The sequence below is a fragment of the Capra hircus genome, chromosome 11, assembly GCF_001704415.2.
Source record: "Capra hircus breed San Clemente chromosome 11, ASM170441v1, whole genome shotgun sequence".
Classification (NCBI taxonomy): Eukaryota; Metazoa; Chordata; class Mammalia; order Artiodactyla; family Bovidae; genus Capra; species Capra hircus.
The window spans coordinates 9,910,694-9,933,757 of NC_030818.1; the positions used below are offsets into that span (position 1 = coordinate 9,910,694).

The following is a 23,064-nucleotide window of genomic DNA, read 5'->3' on the forward strand; positions in this document are numbered from 1 at the left end:
CACTTAAACTGGTAGTAAGTACTTAGTTCTTTACCCATGTTGTGCTTCTTGTGCTCCACTCCATCAGATCAAAGACCACTCTCCTTTTCTAGAAAGGAAAGAAGCAAAATAGTGTTTGGATGGCTCTCTCTTCTTGCTTCTCACATGGCATCTCCAAGCAGCAAAAAGCCTGAAAGGCAGTGTGTTATGGAGGGAAAAATTCACAAGCTTCTGTTCATTCATTCAACACTAAATATTTTTGGAGTCCCTACTATGTGACAAGACTTATTTAGAGTGTTAACCTTCCTGATCCTATTTTTACAAGTTCTCAGCGCTTCTTTAAGCCCATCCTTGGTTTAATTCTCTCACACCTCTTTCATATGTTCTTTCAAAATCTGATGTCATCGGCTCCCCATGTAAATCTTTTGACTTCTTTTTTTTTTTTTTTTTACTTCTGTTTCTCACTTTGTTGTTTCCCCTCCAGCTAACTTCTCATTCTAACTTCTGTCTTTCTGTTAATAGCAACTCCACCACTGTCTACTCACCCAGGCTTGAAACCTCAGTCACTTTCAGCCTTCTCACCCTTTACACCCATTTCATTCCTAAGTCATATCAAATTTTTTCTCATGAGTTGTAACTGTTCTTCCCTTCCCCTTCCCACTGCTTGTTCTCACCAAGACTTCTTCAATAAACTCCTAATTCGCTTCCCTATGTCCAGTCACTCTTCTAATTTGCTCTGTTCTTTAGGTCAGTTTTGTCTTCGTGAAGCATTCCCCTAATGTCACCTGATTACTTATGTCTTGTCTGCTCTAACACCATAACATCTATTGTATGTATTTTTTCCTCTCTATTCTTATTATCATTATCTTAGGCCAAGTCCCCTTCCCCTCTTTCCTTTAATATTACAGTAATCGCTTAACTTGGCTCAGTGCTTTTAGTGTTTCCCCTTCCCAATCCACTTTCCATACTGCTGCCGGGTTAATCTTCTTGAAACACAGCACTGATCCTGCCACTCTTCAGCTTAAAACTATTTTGTGGCTTACTATTAATCATATTTTAAAGTCTATATTCCTTAGCTAGGTATTCAAACTCCATCCTTGCCTCCCGTTATTCTCCTTCCTGTATCATACAGTCCGAACAAATTAATATACAAACTTAAAGTCACCCCACCATTGAACTTTTTTTCATGATGTCCCTTCTCCTATCTCCATCTATTCAAATTCTACCTCATTCTGAAGGACCCGGCTCAGATGTTGCTCCTGCAATGAGGCTTTTCTGGATGCCTATATTTACCAGTAGACTTTGTGCATTCTGTTTCTTTTTGGAGAAAAGTATATTTCAATTTGTTTTTAAAATATATAATCCTATGATTTTGGTTAAAGCCTTGGTATAAATTCGACTACCCAGACTCTAGGAAAACTTGGTTGCCTTTTCCTGAAATTTCTACCACTTCCCCATTTTACCAACTAGTTCCTCAGCCTTATTCAAATTTAGGTTTAGAGTAGAAACTCTTCTTTTGCTATCTCTCTTTGTTGGAAGTCAAGACCAGGCAGTCTTCTTTTCTTTTTTCTTTTTCTTTTCTCATTTTCTTTATTTGGTAGGAATATTTTCAATATAATTCAAGTAGTACTTTATGCCAATAATGATTTTATTGGGAACAAGCAGCTTTGCATTTTTCTTTATAGTTCCCATAATTAGAACAGTACATGGAACACAGCAGGTTCTCAATAAATGTCCATAAATACCATTTAAATTTTTATTTTTTAATTTATTTATGTTTAATTGGAGGATAATTGCTTTATAGTATTGTGTTGGTTTCTACTATATATCATGAATCAGCCATAGGTATACTTATGTTCCCTCCCTCTTGAACCTCACTCCCACCTCCCACCCCTGTAGGTTATCACAGAGCACCAGATTTGAGCTACCTGCATCATACAGTAAATTTCCACTGGCTACTTAATTTTACTTATGGTCATGTATACGTTTCAATGCTACCCTCTCAATTCGCCCCACCCTCTCCTTCCCCTACTGTGTCCACAAATCTGTTTTCAGTGTCTGCATCTCCACTGCTGCCCTTCAGTTAGGCTCATCAGTACCATCTTTCTAAATTCCATACATGTGCATTAATATATGATATTTGTCTCTGTCTGAACTTACTTCACGCTGTATAGTAGGCTCTACATTCATCTGCCCTGGTAGAACTGAGTCAAATGTGTTCCTTTTTATGGCTGAGTAATACTCCATTGTACAAAAAAGATCTTCACGACCCAGATAATCATGATGATGTGATCACTAATCTAGAGCCCGACATCTTGGAATGCGAAATCAAGTGGGCCTTAGAAAGCATCACTACGAACAAAGCTAGTGGAGGTGATGGAATTCCAGTTGAGCTGTTTCAAATCCTGAAAGATGATGCTGTGAAAGTGCTGCACTCAATATGCCAGCAAATTTGGAAAACTCAGCAGTGGCCACAGGACTGGAAAAGGTCAGTTTTCATTCCAATCCCAAAGAAAGGCAATGCAAAAGAATGCTCAAACTACCGCACAATTGCAGTCATCTCACATGCTAGTAAAGTAATGCTCAAAATTCTCCAAGCCAGGCTTCAGCAATACATGAACCATGAACTCCCTGATGTTCAAGCTGGTTTTAGAAAAGGCAAAGGAACCAGAGATCAAATTGCCAACATCCACTGGATCATGGAAAAAGCAAGAGAGTTCCAGAAAAACATCTATTTCTGCTTTATTGACTATGCCAAAGCCTTTGACTGTGTGGCTCACAATAAACTGTGGAAAATTCTGAAAGAGATGGGAATACCAGACCACCTGACCTGCCTCTTGAGAAACCTATATGCAGGTCAGGAAGCAACAGTTAGAACAGGACATGGAACAACAGACTGGTTCCAAATAGGAAAAGGAGTATGTCAAAGCTGTATATTGTCACCCTGCTTATTTAACTTCTATGCAGAGTACATCATGAGAAAGGCTGGACTGGAAGAAACACAAGCTGGAATCAAGATTTCCGGGAGAAATATCAATCACCTCAGATATGCAGATGACACCACCCTTATGGCAGAAAGTGAAGAGGAACTAAAAAGCCTCTTGATGAAAGTGAAAGAGGAGAGTGAAAAAGTTGGCTTAAAGCTCAACATTCAGAAAACAAAGATCATGGCATCCGGTCCCATCACTTCATGGGAAATAGATGGGGAAACAGCGGAAACAGTGTCAGACTTTATTTTGGGGGGCTCCAAAATCACTGCAGATGGTGACTGCAGCCATGAAATTAAAAGATGCTTACTCCTTAGAAGAAAAGTTATGACCAACGTAGATAGTATATTCAAAAGTAGAGACATTACTTTGCCAACTAAGGTCCATCTAGTCAGGGCTATGGTTTTTCCAGTGGTTATGTATGGATGTGAGAGTTGGACCTTGAAGAAGGCTGAGCGCTGAAGAATTGATGCTTTTGAACTGTGATGTTGGAGAAGACTCTTGAGAGTCCCCTGGACTGCAAGGAGATCCAACCCGTCCATTCTAAAGGAGATCAACCCTGGGATTTCTTTGGAAGGAATGATGCTGAAGCTGAAGCTCAAGTACTTTGGCCACCTCATGCGAAGAGTTGACTCATTGGAAAAGACTCTGATGCTGGGAGGAATTGGGAGCAGGAGGAGAAGGGGACGACCGAGGATGAGATGGCTAGATGGCATCACGGACTCGATGGACGTGAGTCTGAGTGGACTTCGGGAGATGGTGATGGACAGGGAGGCCTGGCGTGCTGCGATTCATGGGGTCACAAAGAGTCGGACACGACTGAGCGACTGAACTGAACTGAATATTCCATTGTGTATATGTACCACAGCTTCTTTATCCGTTCATCTGTTAGTGGACATCCAGGTTGCTCCCACGTCCTACCTATTGTAAGTAGTGCTGCGATGAACATTGGGGTGCATGTGTCTTTTTTAATTATGACTTCCTCAAGGTGTATGTCCAGTAGTGGCATTGTTGGGTCATATGGTAGTTTTATTCCTCGTTTTTTAAGGAATTTCCATAATGTTCTCCATAGTGGCTATATCAATTTGCATTCCCACTAACAGTGTAAGAGAGTCCCCTTTTCTCCACACCCTCTCCAGCAGTTACTGTTTATAGATTTTTTTTGACGATAACCATTCCAGCCCATGTGAAGTGATACCTCCTCATTATAGTTTTGATTTGCATTTCTCTAATAATGAGTAATGTTGAGCATCATTTCATGAGTTTATTCACCATCTGTATTTCTTCTTAGGAGAAATGTCTGTTTAGGTATTCTGCCCACTGTTTGATTGGATTGTTTGTTTTCCTGGTATTGAACTGAATAAGTTGCTTGTATATTTTGAAGATTAATCCTTTGTCAGTTGTTTCATTTGCTACTATTTTCTCCCATTGTGAGGGCTGTCTTTTCATCTTGTTTATAGTTCCTTTTGCTGTGCAAAGGCTTTTCAGTTAAATTAGGTCCTGTTTGTTTATTTTTGGTTTTGTTTCCGTTACTCTAGGAGGTGAGTTATAGAGGATCTTCCTGCGATTTATGTCAAAGAATGTTCTGCCTATGTTTGCCCCTAAGAGTTTTATAGTTTCTGGTCTTATATTTAGGTCTTTAATCCATTTTGAGTTAATGTTTGTGTATGGTGTTAGGAAGTGTTCTAATTTCATTCTTTTGCATGTAGCTGTCTGGTTTTCCCAGCACCACTTATCGAAGAGACTATCTTTTCTCCATTGTATATTCTTGCCTCCTTTGTCAAAGATAAGGTGCCATAAGTGCATGGGTTTATCTCTGGGCTTTCAATTTTGTTCCATTGGTCTGTATATCTCTTTTTGTGCCAGTGTCCCATTGGACTATATTTCTGTTTTGTGCCAGTGTCTTGATGACTGTAGCTTTGTAGTATAGTCTGAAGTCAGGTTGATTCCTCCAGCTCCATTCTTGTTTTTCAAGATTGCTTTGGCTATTCAGGGTCTTTTGTGTTTCCATACATATTGTGAAATTTTTTGTTCTAATTCTAGAAAAATCCCATTGGTAGTTTGATAGAGATTGAAATTGCATTGAATCTGTAGATTGCTTTGGGCAGTATAGTCATTTTCACAATACTGATTCTTCCAATCCAGGAACATGGTATCTCTCCATCTATTTGTGTTGTCTTTGATTTCTTTCATCAGTGTCTTATAGTTTTCTGCATACAGGTCTTTTGTCTCTTTAGGTAGGTTTATTACTAGGTGTTTTATTCTTTTTTTTGCCATGGTGAACGGGATAATTTCTCTTTCTGACTTTTCATTGTTAGTGTATGAGAATGCAAGAGATTTATGTTATTAATTTTATATCCTGTGACTTTGCTATATTCATTGATTAGCTCTAGTAATTTTCTGGTGGCATCTTTAGGGTTTTCTATGTATAGTACCATGCCATCTGCAAATAGAGTTTTACTTCTTCTTTTCCAGTCAAGATTTTTTTATTTCTTTTTCTTCTCTGATTGCTGTAGCTAGGATTTCCAAAACTATGTTGAATAATAGCAGTGAGAGTGGACACCCTTGTCTTGTTCCTGATCTTAGAGGAAATGCTTTTGGTTTTTCACCATTGAGAATAATGTGTGCTGTGGGTTTGTTATATACGGCCTTTATTATGTTGAGATTTTTTTTATGCCTATTTTCTGGAGAGTTTTTCTATCATAAATGTGTATTGAATTTGTCAAAAGCTTTTTCTGCATCTATTCAGTTGATCATATGACTTTTATCTTTCAGTTTGTTAATATGGTGTATCACATTGATTGATTTGCATATATTGAAAAATCCTTGCATCCCTGGGATAAAGCCCCCTTGATCATGATGTATGATCCTTTTTATATGTTGTTGGATTCTGTTTGCTAGAATTTTGTTTGCTAGAATCTTTGCATCTATGTTCATCAGTGATGTTGGCCTGTAATTTTCTTTTTTTGTGTGGCATCTTTGATTTTGGTATCAGGGTGATGGTAAGACCAGTCAGTTTTCTAATCTGTTGTGGTAAAATACAGTTTATATTGTCCATGAAAAGCATGGGCTTTGGAATCAGATGGTCCTAGGTTTCTGAAAGCTTCATTATTTTCCAATTGTGTGAACTTAGGCCATATACTTAACCTCTCTAAACATAAATATATTTATCTACTTGTAACGCTAACAAATCTAAAGGCCCCATGTGCTTTAGTCTCCATATAAATGACATATAAAGAAGCACTACCCAAAAGACAAATAGTAATTTTAAAATTAATTTATGTGTGCTTTCAAAGAACACCAAATAGGAAATAGTTCATTACCCACAATGATATTTTTCAAATTTTCTTCCTCTACTCCTCAGTCATGTTTAACCTAGAGATGTTCTAAGAGCCTTTCATATACATGCACACACAAAAACTAAGACTCTGTTCCAGTCCCTGTTTCTCTATCTCCTTCCTCTCTCAGCCATATATATATACATATATTCTACAGATTGATTTAGCCTCTCCCTTCCCTCTCAGGTCCTGCCTTTCTTTACCTATCTAAAATATACAGGAATAGAATCCATGCAGCTTCTCCTTTCATGAAGAGAAATGGAGTGTGAGAGAAGGGAAAAGAGGGAGAAGGTGCATGATGGACATATTAGTAACCCTTGTCTCTTTCACATGTAAAACAAGACAATAAAAAATACCTCGTGTGGTTTTTTAAGATGATTAAGTAATACTACATGTGTAAAGCACCTGGCATACATCTGGCATATGATTTATACATAATGGTTGGTTAGTAGTTCTGTGAATTACATATGTTTCTTTTTTATGGATTCTAATTCTCTAGAGAAGTTCTCCACATTTTAACATGTTTTTTAAAACAAACTAATCATAGTTATTTTAAGGTACTTTGCTAAACTCAACACCTGGATCACTTGTAGTTCTGTATCTATTGTCTCTTTCTTCATTTGGTTTTTTAGACATGTGTCTTGTCTTTTGGTGAACCTGGTAATATTTTAATGAAAGATGCTCGTTGTGCCTAAAGAAATTATAAAGGCTCCAGTTGGTGTTAGCTTCCTCTGAGCAAGTTTATCCTGGCCTGCCCTAAGCAGATAGTGTTGACAAATCATCCTTTTCTACTCAGGAGCTGTGCTGAGTCAAGGCTGGACTGCAGTTCTGTTAAGTCTCAATCTACCTCCTGGTTTGCTCCAGGCCCTCTAGAATTTCCCACTGAAAACCTGGTCTATAATACGCATGACGATCCCAACTCTAATCACTGTTTCTCAAGTCTGCTAAAATGCTCTGCTTCTAGAGGCTTTCTCCTTGGGTGTCTTTGTCCTCTGCTCCATGCAGCCCCAGTATTTGGCAAATATGCTAAGTGAGAAATTGACTTGAGCACCCATCTTACCCCTGTCAAGTCTCCACCGAAAAGTTCTGCTAGTTTCTCTGTTCCCTTGCAAGTGCCTCAGGAGATATAAATCCTAGATTCTCAGTTCCCAACCACCATTCCCTTCAACTCAAGATAAACATATGCCCTCAGGATTACAATACCTCCCTCAATTCTCTGAATTCTTCCTTTTCCAGAAACTTATCTACCTCTCACTTCTATTGTCTCAGCACTTTCTCACAGCCCTCAATCAAATGGTTTCTATATATTTTCAGCTTTCACAGATATTCTAGGCAGGAAAACCAGTCTGCCTCTGGCCATTCCAACCCACTTAAATGTAGAAGTTGAAGGTTATTAAATGTTCATTTACTCCCTTTTGCATCCTTTGTCTGGCTGGACAATCTGTAATACATTTTCTAGTTTACCCTCAGTTAGTTGGCTGGTTCCACCGTGTTCTCATTTTCAGGTTCCTGGGCATAGATTCTAGCAAAAGTGGGCGGTTTGCATTTTTATGATCTTATCTAATCTTGGCTCTACTATCACCCTTCAATCCACTCCAATATTCTTGCCTGGAAAATTCCATGGACAGAGGAGCCTGGCGGGCTACAGTCCCTGGGGTCGCAAAGAGTCGGACATGACTAAGCGACTGAGCATGGAGCAGCACCTTTTATTTCCTTTGTCCAATCCCCCTAATTGTTTATTTTTTTTGCTGTTGTTATTGCCTTTTTCTAAACTTGGATAACCACTTTGGAGAATGTGGTAGGGAATTATATATATAATTTTTCCAAGTATTTATTAGATGAATTTATTCATCACTAGGAAAACATCTTTTCAGTTACAAAATCCTACTACATAGTCCCCATTATGTAGCTAGTGACTCACTTTCCACATCCTCATTTCTCTTACAAAGTCATGTCTGTGTGAACTAGGAAAAGAAATGAAAATACCACCTATTTAATAGATCTTTATATTAAATATTTAATAGATCTTTCAGTTTCCAACTTAAAATGTCAGAGTTTCTGGATACACATTCCAGAGCTTTACAGCCCATGTCTGCCCTAATTGGCCACAGAAGTGACAGGATTCAAGCCAAGGTATGCCCAGCAGAAGTTGAAGTACATAGGCAATGACCTGGTTGGGCTGTAAATGGGTGGGGAAATGGAAATTCCTTGGTTATATTAGGCAAAGAGTCAAGAGCCAGAATCTAAGCTGAGAGTGGGGTGATGGGAGGTCAAGAGCCATTTGTTAAAAATGATCAGAATGTAGTTAGAGTATACAGCCTCCAGTGTATACAGACAGGGGCTAAAATAGCAGGACAGCACAGCATCAGTAGCCTTCTTGTGACCCAGCCTCTTGCTTCGTCTTTCACCATGTCCCTTCTATCCTCCACACAGCCATACTTGTAAATTACTAAATGTTTCCCAAAGATGCTAAACTGCTTCACACCCCCACACCCTTTTTCATGTTGCTCACTTCCCCTTGCCTCTAGCCACACAAATTTTTTTAACTTTTTTCCAGATTCTGCTTAAATACCTTCACTGTGAAGCTGTTCCTGCCTCCCACCACAGCCTGCCCCTACTCATCCTTTTTTCCCTGTCCCCACCCATGTACCCATTGTCACATCTATTTCGACCTTCACAGAACTGGTAAATGGTATGAATATGCACCTTAGCTCTCTGATGTTGAGAAATGTCACATTATTATATTTTTCGAAATTTAAAAATATTAGCCCTCAAGTGCTATGATATTAACATGCTCATAATCCTAGGGGGGCTAATAGTCCAGAAATGTGGGAAATGGCCCTTTGGCCTTCCATACATCTCCAACATTGTTGAATATAAATGACAAGTGCAGATATGTTTGTTTTGCTCCTAATCTTAGGGGCAAAGCACCCAGCCTTTAACCACTATCTATGATGTTAACTGTAAGTGTTTTATAGAGGCCTTTGATAGGTTGAGGAAGTTCTATTCTGTTGAATGTTTTTATCATGAATTTTGTCAAATGCATTTCCCACCTTTATTGAGAGAATTGTGTAGTTCCGTCCATTAGTCTATTAACATGATGTATTATATTGTTTGGTCTTTCAGATATTATGCCAATCTTGCATTCCTAAAATAAATCCCACTTTTAGTGTATAATCCTTTTTGTATTTGCTGGATTTGATTGGCTGGTATGTTGCTGAGGATTTTTGCATCTATATTTATAAGGAATATTGGTCTATAATTTTATTGTGATGTCTTTTTCCAGCTTTAGTATCAGGGTAATACTAGCCTCGTAGACTAGTTGCAAAGTTTTCCTTCATCTTCCATTTTCTTGGAAGAATTTTTGAAAGATTAATGATATTTATTTAATGGTTTGGCACAATTCACCAGTAAAGCCACCTACACCTTGATTTTTTTTTGTGGAAAATCTTCCAATCACTAACTTTATATCTTTACTTGTTATAGATTGTGCCAAAAAGTTAATATAGCAGGACTGAGATTTCTTTCCTTAGGAAGTCCTGCTTACAAGATTAACCCTTGTCTAGCATATGGGAATTTGGATTTAGGGAGTGTTCCCACCATCCCCCAGTGGCTCACTGTGCAAAAGGAGTCTAGAACTTTGGGATGTGCTGGATACAAGGTGCTTATGTGACCAGCCTCCAGAAAACTGTTGGGCACTGAGTCTCTAATGACTTCTGGGAGACAACATTTTACATATATTGTCACAGTTTGACACTAGAGGAATTAAGTATGTTCTGTGACTCTACAGTGTGTGTGTGTGCATGTTAAGTTGCTTTAGTCATTCCCCCAGCTCTTTGCAACCATATGGACTGTAGCCCACAGGCTCTGTCCATCAGACTTTCTAGGCAAGAATACTGGAGTGGGTTGCCATGCCTCCTCCAGGGGATCTTCCCAACCCAGAGATGAATCCTGCGTCTCCTGCAACTCCTTCATTGCAGGAGGATTCTTTACCACTGAGCCACCAGGGAAGCCCAACTCTATAGGTAGAGGACTTTTAAAAGCTTACACTTTGTTTCCTCTGAACTTCACCCCATAAGCCTTTTCTCCATGCTGATTTTCTTTTGTATTCTCTTGCCATAATAAGTCATATTTATGCTAAGTCTTGTGAGTCCTCTTAGTGAATCACTCAACCCAGGAGTAGTCTTGGGGACTCCTGACACAGATTTATTTATTCAGAAGATTTTCTGTTTCCTGTTGAGTCAGTCTTAGCAGTTCGTGTCTTTCTAGGAATCTGTCCATTTCATCTAGGTTACCTAATTTGTTGTCATACAATTGTTTATAATATTCCCTTATAATCTTTTTCATTTCTATAAGGTCAGTAGTGATGCTAACTCTTTTTTTAATTTAATATTTATTTTTGTTTGGCGGTGCCAGGTCTTAGTTGCACCATGTAAATCTTAATTGAGGCCTGTGGGATCTAGTTTCCTGACCAGGGATCAAACCCAGGCCCCCTGCTTTGGGAGCACAGAGTCCTAACCACTGCTACCTCTTTTATTTTTTATTTTAGTAATTTAGATATTTTCTCTTTTTCCTTTATCAATCTAGCTAACAGGTTTTTACATTTCTATTGATCTTTTCAAAGAACCAACCTTGGTTCCATTGATTTTCTCTATGATTTTTATACTATTTTATGTTTTTCTACTCCAGCAATTTTTTAATTTCCTTCCTTCTACTTGCTTTAAGTTTAGTTTGGTCTTCTTTTTCTAGTTTCTTAAGGTATAAGATTAAGCTATTGATTTGAGATCTTTTTTATTTTTAGTTTAATAGAGGAGTTATCAGCTATAAATTTCCCTCTAAGCACTGCTTTGGCTGTGTTTCATAAGTTTTGGTATGTTGTGTTTTTACTTAAACTCATCTCAAATTGTTTTCTAATTTTCTTTGTGATTTCTTCCTTGATCCATTGATTACTTAGGAGTCATTTAATTTTCTTATACTTATGAATTTACCAAATTTCTTTTCTTTGTTGATTTCTAATTGCATTCTACTGTGATCAGAGAAGATACTTTGGATGATTTTCATTTTTTTAATTAGTACAGTTTGTTGTATGGCCTATCACGTGATCTATTCTAGAGAATGTTCCATGTTCATTTGACAAGAATATACAGTCTGCTGCTCGGGGGTTTGGAATCCCATTTCCCATCTCCCGTGGTCTCCTCTGTGGAGGCCAGTGTGAGAGCAGCAGGCGAGCTGGCACTGTGGCTTCTTTTTCTCCCCCTCCTGCATCCTGCCTTCTGGAGGGAGAGAATAAGCAAAGAATGCCAAATTAACAGCTTCTTCCTGACACCCTTCCGGATTCCAAAAAACCCCAGGTATGCATGGCTTTACTATAACTGGCTGTAATTTCTCTTACTAGACACATTATGACAGTGAAATGTGTCTCTTCCCACAAGCAATGCAAAATGAGTGCTCTTGGCTCTTCCCCACTCTCAGTGGCTGCCTCAGGAACACTGCCACTCAGGAGCTGGTCAGTGCTTCTTTAATGGATGGATTTGGTCCCAGGTCATTATATTGATGGGCTTCCCTGGTGGCTCAGATGATAAAGAATCTGCCCACAATGCAGGAGACCCAGGTTTAATCCCTGGGTCAGGAAGATCCCCTGGAGAAGGGAGTGGCAACCCACTGCAGTACTCTTGCCTGGAGAATTCCACAGACAGAGGAGACTGGCGGGCTACAGTTCATGGGGTTGCAAAGAGTCACACAGGACTGAGTGACTAAGACTTTCACTTTTCATCATTGATGGCAAGTCAAGGGAGGAATGGTTTAGTGAGATTAGAGTTTTTACCTGATGATGATAAACTCCCACCTGCCCTTCTAGCAAGGCCTACACCAGTGCCATTGAATTGTCCTTTCTACTCCTGTTTTCCCATATACTAGAAGTAAATAACCACATCCTTTTCTTTTTCTTCGAAATATGTAAAAGATCCATCTGGCTGTAACTAACAGAAAACCAACCCAACCCTACTTTGAGTAATTAAGAGTTTATTTTTCTCACGTAGCAAAACTGCAAGGACAGAATTCTGGGGCTGATGCAGTTGATTAGTGCTGTCAAGGACCCAGGCTCTTGCCGTTTTCCCCATAGCATCCTTAGCAGGTGTACTTCATCCTCATGCCTGCTGCCTCATGGTCACAAGACAGCTGCTGCGCCTTAAGATCAAGTCCTGTCCTAGGGAGAAAGAAGGGGTAGGGTGCAGACGCAAAAAGCCTGCCAGCATATTACAAAGCTTTTCCAGAAGCCACACCTAGCAACTTCTGCTGATATCTCATTATTTAAGTCCACATTACAATCACTGAAAGACTAACAGAGAGAAAAGGGGTGGGGGCAGTGGCCAGGAAACCAACAGTGGCTGCCATACCACATCTTCCTTCCTAGCTTTAGTGATTAGAAGTGGGGAGGATGACTTTAATCAGGCTGAACTTGGAATACAGCATGCCATTCAATTCTCCCCCGTCACACCTGTTCTAGTAAGAATCCACCTCCACCTCCTAAAATCTAAGCTCCCTGGTACCTTATGTAGCAAAGCCCCTAACCACAACATAAATATAGAAATTTTTTCACCCACCTTCTGGTAAATTCAGCATCCAACTCATGCTCATTTCTTTTGAATTAGAAAAAACATATTCTAAAGTACTCAGCAGTCAACTAATCATTCTAATCCTGAAGAAGGGCAATGCCAAAGAATGTTCAAACTACCGTACAGTTTTGCTCATTTCACATGCTAGCAAGGTTATGCTCAAAATCCTTCAAGCTAGGCTTCAACTATATGTGAACTGAGAACTTCCAGATGTACAAGCTGGGTTTCAAAGAGGCAGAGGAACCAGAGATCAAATTGCCAACACCCGTTGGATCACAGAAAAAGCAAGGGAATTCCAGAAAAACATCTACTTCTGCTTCATTGACTATGCCAAATCCTTTGACTGTGTGGATCACAACAAACTATGAGAAATAAGAGATGGGAATACTAGACCCTTTACCTGTCTCCTGAGAAGCCTGTATGAGGGTCAAGAAACAACAGTTAGAATCTTACATGGAACAACAGACTGGTTCAGAATTGAGAAAGGAGTACAAGGCCACATATTGTCACTCTGCTTATTTAACTTCTATGCAGAGTACATCATGCAAAATGCCAGGATGGATGAATCACAAGCTGGAATCAAGTACTGCTGGGAGAAGTATCAACAACCTCAGAGATGCAGATGATACCAACCTAATGGTAGAAAGTGAAGAGGAACTAAAGAGCCTCTTGATGAGGGTGCAACAGGAGAGTGTAAAAGCCGGCTTGAAACTCAACATTCAAAAAACAAAGATCATGGTATCTGGTCCCATTACATCATGGCAAATAGAAGGGGAAAAAGTGAAAGCAGTGGCAGATTTTCTTTTCTTGGGCTCCAAAATTACTGTGGGTGGTGACTTCAGCTGTGAAATTAAAAGAGGCTTGCTCCTTGGAAGGAAAGCGATGACAAACCTAGACAGCATCTTAAAAAGGAGAGACATCACTTCTCCAACAAAGGTCTGTATAGTCAAAGCTCTGGTTTTTTCATTTGTCATATACAGATGTGAGAGTTGGTCCATAAAGAAGGCTGAGCACCGGAGAATTGATGCTTTTGAATGGTGGTGCTGGAGAAGATGGTTGAGAGTCCCTTGGACTCCAAGGAGATCAGTCCTGAATATTTATCAGAAGGACTGTTGCTGAAGCTGAAGCTCCAATACTTGGCCATCTGATGGGAAAAGCCGACTCACTGGAAAAGTCCCTGATGCTGGGAAAGACTGAAGGCCAAAGGAGAAGGGGGCGGCAGAGGAAGAGATGGTTAGATAGCATCACCAACTAAATGGACGTGAATTTGAGCCAACTCCAGGAGACAGTAGAGGACAGAGGAACCTGGCATGCTGCAGTCCACAGGGTCGCAAAGAGTCAGACATGACTTAGTGACTGAACAATAGCAACCCAGTCATTAAGCACTGTTCACTTTGAGGACCCCAGAGGTCTTCTGAGACATCCCCATGCCACTGCCTTTTCTCAACCTCAGATACCTGGTTTGTCAATTAAATATTTTCATCACAGGTACAATGCCTATAGGAACAAGTCAACCTATGACCTGGGTAACATGTTCAAGCTTGGTTCCAGGACTTCAAATAATCACTGTCCAGGAAAAGGTTAGAAATTCAGAGACAAAATAGGAGCCTTAAAGTTCAATTTCCCTACCTCTTACTTTCTCAGAATGTTCCTGGGAAATGCAGATAAATTAATATCTTTACCATTCTAATAAGGGTATATTTGCCTGTCTTCTTCCAGAGCCTCTGTCAATCTCTCCGTAAATTAGTCCAAAAATTTTAAAGCACCCTGTAATCCCAGGATATAACAGTTGTGAATTTGTCTTATAAGCCTGAGGTGTAAGAAATGTCACACTGCCATAGTTTTAGCCCCCAGAGACTTGCCACGGTGGCAAGATATTTCATTCTCCAAGGAGTCTTTAAAAGGTAACCAACTGCTCCACTTTGCCCAGGACTGAAGTGTCTTCTGGGATACAGGACTTTCAGTGCTAAAGATTGACAAACTGAAACAGTTGGTCATCCTAAATCCTGGACAAACATTAGTTTACAAACCTGCTTACTATATTATAAGCTCTAAGGAGACAAGGAACATGTCTAATGAATTTCTATATACCCATGCCTAGTGCTTGGGACATAACGGGCATTCAACAAATTCTTAATAAATAAACTAATCTACAAATAAATACATGAACCAGCATGAAAAAAAAAAAGATTAAAGTAATGATAATAATCTAAACCCTGAGCCAGATCAGAAGTTACTTGAAGGATTTCTCTGGTGGTCCAGTGGCTAAGACTCCACACTCCCAAAGCAGAGGGCCCAGGTTCAATCCCTGATCAGGGAACTAGTCCCACATGCTGCAACTAAAAAGCCTGCATGCTGCTCCAAAATCTAAGATCCTGCATGCTGCAACTAGACCTGGTGCAGTCAAATAAATAAATAAATACTTAAAAAAAAAAAAAGAATTGAGAGTCTAGTAATAAGCCCTCACTTTTTACTTGAGCCAACTGAAATGGAGTACCCTGCGATTTCCTAATATCCCTTCCAGCAAACATCCCTTCCAGTCTTAAAAAGTCCATGTCCTTGGACCAGGGCAAATTCTCCCCATGCACACATATACCGTGAGTTCTATATCATTTATATCCAATTTGAGGGACTTGAGAAGCATCAGGTACTTTCCAGACATTTTGGATCTGTTCTTTAGGAACACGGTGCATCTCCAGATAACAAGCAAAATGTTAAGAAACCATGAACTCCTGCAGGCACCTACCACCTGCCTGGCTTACCAGGCCTCCTCAGAGTTCTGTGCCATACAAAATTATGGCACTGCTTTAAAGTGTCTAGAACTAGCTGAGGGGAGGGAGAGTAAACAGGCCAGCAATTGGGACTAACCTTCCAAACATGTCAGAGACTGAAGATGAGCCTACATTTTTGTATGTCTTTGTTTCAGAAAAGAGAATGGCTGCTATTGGCCAAGGGAGAGCCCCTGAACCGAGAACACAAACTGAGAGAGCCCGCTAGCACCTTCTACGTGATCCTGCCATCCCACTCTCCCACTCTGCTGGTGAAGGCAGTGGCCACTCGGGAACTGATGCTGCCCAGCCCTTTCCCCCTGCTACCTGAGGACATGCCTGCTGAGAGCCTTAAGGCTGTGGAGGCAAGTGAACCCAGGTCTCATGGGATAGAGGGGAGAGAAGAGAATGGAGTTCAAGAAAGGGATGAGGGAAACGAATCAGCCCCAGAAGGAAAGGACCCGGGGGCAGAGGGAGAAGTGGTTCCAAGAGTATGGTAAGAGGAACAGAGAAGAAGGCAAGGAACTGAGGCAAGACGGAAGAAAGCACGCATCTGCGTGACGGGGTGTTCTCATGGGTCCTTCTCTGCAGCCTCTGAATGCGTGTGTGTGCCTGTGTTTGTATGCCTCTATCTCTGAGAGAAAGAGGAAAGGGCAGCCAAGATAGGCGCTGAGAAGAGCTTTAAAATGAGACTATGATGCCAAGGAGGGAACAGCTCTGAAGGCCACTTTTCTCCTTCCCCTCCTCTCATCTTGGATTTGGATTCTGGACTTCCTCTGCCAGCCCCGCCAGCTGAGGGTGGGAGGGGGGCTCACGGTGCAGAGAACTGGAACCACACCCCTGCTGCTGGATTCCTGGCTTAGGTGCTGAGAGGACAGAGCCTGGGATTGTGCTCTTGGCTTGGCAGCCACAGGGATGCGAGAGAGGTGGGCACGAGTGGCCGTGGCTCACTCAGCGTCTCACTTCAGGGCCAGTTGTTTCCTGGCACAGGATGCTGTGGCCGGAAAACCTGACTGCTCAGGAATGCTCTGCTCGCATATCCTCCAGTTATGCTCGCCTCACAGGCTGAGAACACCGTGTGCTTGCTTTGCAGGCTGAGCGCCTCAGCCCCCGACTCCCCCTCCCTCACAGCCTCACACACTGGCTCCCTTGTAACCTTCATGGCACTCTGGCCCCTCAGAATCCTGTGACATGGTTCTTGGGGCCAGAATGCTCCGTGTCCCTCACCATTCGGTTGCTGCTACTTCTTGAACCCCTGCCTGACACTTCACAAGCGCTCAGACCTGGGGGCCCGAACACCCAGGAGGACACGCATCTCTCTCACACCCTTCAGTGAAGCCCGGGGCCATCACACCTCCTCAGCTTCTCACGCTCAGGTCTCTGCTTGACATCTTGGGTCCTGTGACCTCGCGTTTCCCAGTGAGGCGCCTCCTCTCTCTTCTTCAGAGCATGCTTGATGACCTTGAACTAGAATCCACCTACAACCCCTTGCAAGTCTGGAGCCACCTGTACTCACACCTGAGCAGCACCTTTGCCAACCCTCATGGCCGGTTCCACCCAAGCTCGAAGAGCCGGGCTGTAAGAAAGGTACTTCCCTCCTTCCCCGTTATGCCCAGAATGCCAAAGTCCTCTTCCCCTGTCCCCCATCCAAGGGAGATCCTCCCTGATCTCCTCTGGAACAACCAATGGGAAGACCAATGGGAAGAGAAGCCTTTTGCCCTAGACAAAGAAAATTACAACCCTTACGCAGTACTGGGACTTTTTTTGCTTGGGCATTTACATAAATATTTAGTTATCTTAATTGAGGTGTTTGGGAAATTCAGTAGTCATTTAGCAGATCACTGTCCCACTAAGCAAACTGGCTGCACTGGAACCACAACCGCAGCCTCTGTTGAAAGAAGGTGGGATAAGAAATGCCCAAGGGAAGGGAAATTAGTATTTACGAAGCAACAGTTATTTGCCAGGTTTTATGACGTGTACTCTCACGTATATTTTTCTGATTTAATCCTCACAGCATCCCTACAAGGTAAGTGTTATGCTCATTTTACAGATGAGGAAAGGGAGGCTGACCAAGGTTAGAAGCTTAGAGACACGGCTCCAGTGACAAGAGTTCAAGAGAGAAGAGGAATTGGGGTGGGGGGAGGATTTATTTTAATGAAATCCATGTTCTATAGTATATGGGCTTCCTTTTGTGCTCTTATAAATCTTTTCCTTGTTTCTCAGTAACAAAGCCTGTAGGAAAAAGCTTTTGTTTTATCTGAAGTTACAAGAGAAAGAGGTTTCCAAACTACAGACAGTCTAGAGGTGGGAATAAAACCTACCATAAGTTAGCTGGTAGGCAAGCAAACAGAGGAGGACACTCAGCCAGGAGACAGGCATTGTGGAGGCTAGAGCCACGGGGACTCTGCTGCTCTGGGCCTTGAGGCTGTCACTCATGGGACCCAAGAAGGAGTTAGGACTGGAGACCCAGCAGGGAATGGAATAGGAAATCAGGACTTGTCTAGTCTTCACAGAGAGCTCTTCTTGCTTTCTCTGCAGGCTGAGCCTTTGCAAATAAATCGAGTGCGAGCTACAGTGGCCCCTCTGCATATGACTCCAGCCCCTGGCAGAGCCCCCAAGATGCCAGCAGCCAGCAAAGCTTCCTCAGAAGTCTTCTTCCAGTCTCGTATGGAAGAGAAGGAGGAAGAAGAGGCAGAGGAGGAGTATCCCTCTGGGCCCTAAGTCACTAGCACCATAGCCCGACTGCCCTGCTAAAGCACATCCATGCCAAGGTTCCAGATCTGTCCCACAGTGGCTTTCTGTGGCCGACTTGCCTTCTGTCCACCTGACCCTCTGCAAGCTCCAGGTGACTAGGAAACAAAGCCTTCCCCTCCTCTGCCTCCAGTGCTTTCAGCACCCCACTCCTCAGACTATGAGGAGACCCTTCTGACCCTCTTCTTTCTCCAAGAAGGGACTTTTTTTTTTTTTTTGGATCATTTGATACTGTTAACACAAATGAAGAATAAATACCCAATAAGTCTCTACCGTTGTTAGGAGTATTCCCAGACCCAAATTTCTGCTTGTAGTTCTGTGTAAGCAGGTGGATGATGTCAGGTCACCTTCAGGAAACTGGACCTCAGGAGAGAAGGATGAGGTTTTCCAAGCTCATGAAAAACAAGTAGGAGTGAAATCTAAGCTTCATTTCAAAGCCTGTGCCCCTCCCATCACATTGCAAGTCCCATCAGCCTTCAAACAGAAAAGTGGCTGGTGCTTGCTAGCTACATGCAAACTGTGTTTGTGTGTGAGAGAGACAGAGAGAGAGAAAGAGACACAAGGGGAGGGGGGCATCCTAGAGCTGAGAACAGGGGAGAGGGTGGTATGAAAAAGGCCTATTCCCTCCCTGTTCCCCTTTCCTCACACCCGCCCAGCAGCCTTGTCCATCCACAGAATAACTACCTTTTGTAAAATGTTTATTCTGCACTTCAAATCAATTAAGTACTTGAGAAATTTAGCTCCTTCCATACAAACAACCCTGTGAGATTGTGCCTATAATTAAGCTTTCCCATTTTACCTAAGGGCAACAGGGGAAACTGAGGGTTACCGACGTTGTACCCAGGGCCCCACCCACCCCAGGTGGGCCTAACTGGACCTTTCAGACTCTGAATGGTCACCCCCTCCCTGGGGCCTTTTTCTCCTTCAGTGGCCCCCAACACCTTTCTGGTTCTCCTAATGTCTTCCCAACACATCTTGCCTCTCTGTCCCCTTTATGACTATTCACAGACACAGACCTCTTAAATCCAAACTGACTTTAATGAGAATAAAACTTACCCCCGCCAAAAAAAAAAATATATATATATATATGGTAAAGAACAATGAAGGGGGAGGGATCCTGACACAGCTCAGCGTCTCCCCTTACGTGCATACAAGCCTCTCAAACCACACCTCCTCTGACCAAATACCCTTTTCTATAGTTGTGCTCCAGCAGCTATCCCTTCCTTTGGTGGGGATGACTTAGAGGTGCTGGCCTCCCCCAGATCCCATCCCTGAGCCCCTTTATGACTCTGTCCCACTTCCATGACTTCTTGGGACAGATCGTCCTTCCCTTGACTCCCCTTGTACCCTGGTCTCTGCACACAGGCCCCTCTGGTTCCTGCTGGTTCTAACAGGTTTCTTTGACCCCGTGCTCCTTCCCCATGGTCCTCCTGTCAGCAGCCTCAGCTTCACCCAGGTCTCACGTGGAACCCTCTGACTTGGCCCCAGTGCTGTCAGTCACTGCTCCAGAGAGCCCACAGTCCCAGCTCCCTGAGGCCCCGCTTCTCTGGACCTGGCTGTACAGGGCAGTGTCTGAGCTACGGCCTTGGCTGCCACTGCCAGCTGCAGCACCAGATTCAGATAAGGCCAGGCCCTGGGGCTTGGGAGCTGGGAAGGGCTTTGTGCTCCGAGGGGGCGGCACAGCATAGTCATCCATGGCAGGGTTGTAGGGGAGCTCATAGCCCTCCTCCTTCACCCGAGCCTGGCACCACCATGCGTCCTTGGGCTCCTGAGGCAGATCATAAAGGCCCCGGAGGGTGGCTGGGGCCAGGCCCTCAGGTTCATCATAAATGGGGTCTTCTTTAGGGTCTGTCAACTTGGCCTTTATCAGCTTTTGCTGCACATGCTCACACAAGTCCCAGTAGAGAGCTTTCTTTAACTGTGTCCCCTCCCCTGCCCGAGCAGGGGTGCTGTCCAAGGGGTCTGAGTACAGGGAATCTTGGGAAGGGCCTGGAGGAATGCGCAGGGAGTCTAAGGGTTCAGCATACAGGGCTGGAGGGCTGCCTGGGAGCTCCAGAGGGGCCGAGGAGGAAGCCAACTTCCCGTCTGCCACTTCTCCTTCATGGGAATCAGCTCTGAGAACATCCTGCCCCTGGCCAGCCTTTCCCTGAGTCTTCTGTCGGTGGATAGCAGTCTCGACTGCCTGAAAGATGTCATTTCCCTGTGCCGTCTGGAAGGTGAAGGTTCCAGGGCCGGAGGGACAGCGGCGGCCAGCCTCAAAAGAGAACATGACCTGAAGAGGATGTAGAGGGAAACACGTTACCAGGAGCCATCAGAGGAGGTGAGTCACAGGGCTAGAACTAGTTAGGGGACCTACAAAGAAGAGACCACTGGAAAGGGAGGTTGGTCATGGTCTAGGCAAGAAAGAGTTATCTAGTGCAGTCTCCCACCTTCCTGTCCACCCCTCCTCCCACAGGTGTCCAACCCAGTCAGCCAGTCCTGTCTTGACAGCACCCTACCTTGTCACGGCCATAGCGACGCAACAGAGTGTAGGGCCAGGAGAAGAGTGGCTCCAATATCTGCCTCTGGGCCCCCATGGCCAGAAGAGTCAGCCTCTCCGCCTCCACTCTCAGCACATAGGAGCCATGCAGGCCACAGCGCTCAGCGGCCTCAGTCTTCTGCACCGTTACCCAGAACTGGGATCCTGGAAGGAATATACAATTAGACTGGGACCTGGCCAGGACTGGGGTGGGGGAAGGGAGCAGATTGTACACACACACACACACACACACACACACACACACACACACACACACACACACATACTCTCTCTCTCTCTCTCTTGAAAGCCAGCTCTGAGGAGCTTCCTACTTCCCCTCCTAGGACACCCTTTCTTTCCACCCCATCCCTGCTGGGGCTTTTCAGGCCATCTACCTTCCCAGGAGGGGCTATACAGCGAGTTCTCCAGCATCTCCAGGGCAGAAAGCTTGGGTGGGTTCTCGGCAGGTGCCAGGGCCCAGCTGCCTTTCTGGGGTAAAGAGAAGGAGTATGAAGGAGGCTGTGATTCCCTCACCGCGATTCCCAGGGTCTGAGCCAGCCCAGTTCCTCTGCCGCTGTAACTGCTCCCACCCTGCCTCGCCTCCTGGGCCCAGTGCAGCCCCGGGCCCCTCACCGGAAAGGCGTTTTGGCACAGCGTTTGCACCCAGGCTGCACTGGACGGCGCGTCGGCCGCCAGCAAGTGGGATCGCTGTGCGGTGTCCAGGCGAAAAGCTGCGGCGCCAGGCTCAGGGGGGCTCTCCACCGCCACGGGGGCCACGCTCACACATTCTGCCAGACGGATCACCTTGCAGTCCAGGCGGCGCGAGCTCCCTCGGCCACCTCCAGAGCTCGACCCCTTGTGGTCAAAGAACTCGAGCCGCGCGACACCGTGGGGACTGGCCGGGTAGAGAACCGCCCAGGTCTTCCTCCATCTCTGGGGAAAGAACCGAGAGACGCTGGGGAGGGAGCGGACAAGCACCGGCTGCCCGGCCCCGACGGGGGAAGAAAAGACCCGCGCGGGCCTGTTTCAACACTAAGGTTTCCCGATCGCCGGCGAAGTTTCTCCAGGAGGATGCCGCTCCGTCTCCCCAGGGCTAGAGAGGCATACCCGGAGGCCAGCGGACGTTTCTCCGAAGAACGTGCAAAGCATTTTAGCGGGAACGTCACAGGGCTCTCCGGCTCCCGGCGCCGCTCCCCTACCCGCCGCGCGCCCCCTCCCTCCGTTTGGGCTCAGTCGCCCACCTCTAGCTCGGATGGGGTTCGGTAACCCCTGCCCACACTACCTTGGCCCCGAAACGCTGACTCTGCAAAAACAGCGGCCCTTCCATCACGGCCCCGTCCATGGCCCCCGGCGGTTCCTTCCGCGCTTCCTGGCTCGGCGGCCCGGAGGCGGGGCGGGGCGGGGCTCGCGGGAGGCGTTCCCATCCCTCCCCAGCCTCCGCGAACCTAGAAAGGGGAGGAAGGAGATGGGCCAGAGGAAGGGGAAGGGGTACCACCTCTAGACCCCCATTCCCAGCCCTAGGTCTCGCACTAGTGGCTTCACCGAGAGAAACCTCGTAACTTCGGTCAGAGGACTCTGGCTCTTAGGCTTGGGGGCTGCGTACGTCAGATGCTCAACGTGACATCAGAGTGAAGGCCGTGACATCATCTAGAAAATGCCTACGGGCACCCTGGGGCATTAGAGGGACTTTCTGGGCCTTCGAGGCTTCAGTTCCCCGGACCTGACTCGACCTCTGCTCCGCGGGAATTCGGCTATTTACGATCCGCAGAGCCGGGGACGTGGGGGAAGGGCTGGGGCTGGGGACTGAAGACTTCCCGGAGCTCGGAGCCGAGTCGCCGCATGGGGCGCAGCCCGAGATAGTCTGCGGCCCCATGGCCTCCTGTGTGTCCAGCTCTCTGACCGCAGCTGCCCGGCACCCAACCCGCGGGAAAAGAGAGCTTTATTAAACAGGCTGGGAGGGGCGAGGAGGGGGGCGGGAGGGAGATTGAGCGGCGACAGCGGCCAGCTCCAAGGAGGAGGGGAGAAGAGGAGGGAACTGGCCTGGGAGGGATCCTGGGAGAAGGCGGAATGTGGGAGGGCTCAAGGGGACGTGGGAGGAACGAAGAGGGG

General features: G+C 44.7%; 2 protein-coding genes across 3 annotated transcripts in view; one reads left to right on the forward strand and one right to left on the reverse strand.

Annotated features, from left to right (window-relative positions):
- The window catches only part of M1AP (meiosis 1 associated protein), a 74,617-nt gene extending 56,009 nt beyond the window's left edge, over positions 1-18,608 (forward strand). The window contains exons 7-9 of the mRNA XM_005686314.3: positions 15,845-16,051; positions 17,133-17,273; positions 18,225-18,608. Of these exons, the coding sequence (XP_005686371.2) occupies positions 15,845-16,051; positions 17,133-17,273; positions 18,225-18,407 (531 nt within the window). The 3' untranslated portion in view covers positions 18,408-18,608. The remainder of the gene's footprint in view (positions 1-15,844; positions 16,052-17,132; positions 17,274-18,224) is intronic.
- Positions 19,457-22,905, reverse strand: DOK1 (docking protein 1). Of its 2 annotated transcripts, none has more exons than XM_018054990.1 (5): positions 22,238-22,905; positions 21,760-21,888; positions 21,351-21,444; positions 20,936-21,120; positions 19,457-20,709 (listed from the first exon to the last, which is right to left on the reverse strand). In XM_018054990.1, exons 1-5 carry the CDS (start codon positions 22,295-22,297, stop codon positions 19,897-19,899), a joined length of 1,281 nt encoding a protein of 426 aa, XP_017910479.1. In that variant the 5' UTR covers positions 22,298-22,905; the 3' UTR covers positions 19,457-19,896. The 2 variants fall into 2 exon arrangements, with proteins under 2 accessions (XP_017910479.1, XP_017910477.1); XM_018054988.1 differs by having other exon boundaries at positions 21,589-21,888; positions 22,238-22,904.

What these genes read in the sequence shown, in the direction of transcription:
- DOK1 (XM_018054988.1), bottom strand. Translation starts at nt 22,297, where the DNA reads ATGGACGGGGCCGTGATGGAAGGGCCGCTGTTTTTGCAGAGTCAGCGT. An exon ending in GTCAGCGTTTCGGGGCCAAG is followed by an intron (nt 21,889 to 22,237) that starts GTAGTGTGGGCA and finishes TTCTTTCCCCAG; the next exon opens with AGATGGAGGAAGACCTGGGC. An exon ending in GTCGCTATGGCCGTGACAAG is followed by an intron (nt 20,710 to 20,935) that starts GTAGGGTGCTGT and finishes CATCCTCTTCAG; the next exon opens with GTCATGTTCTCTTTTGAGGC.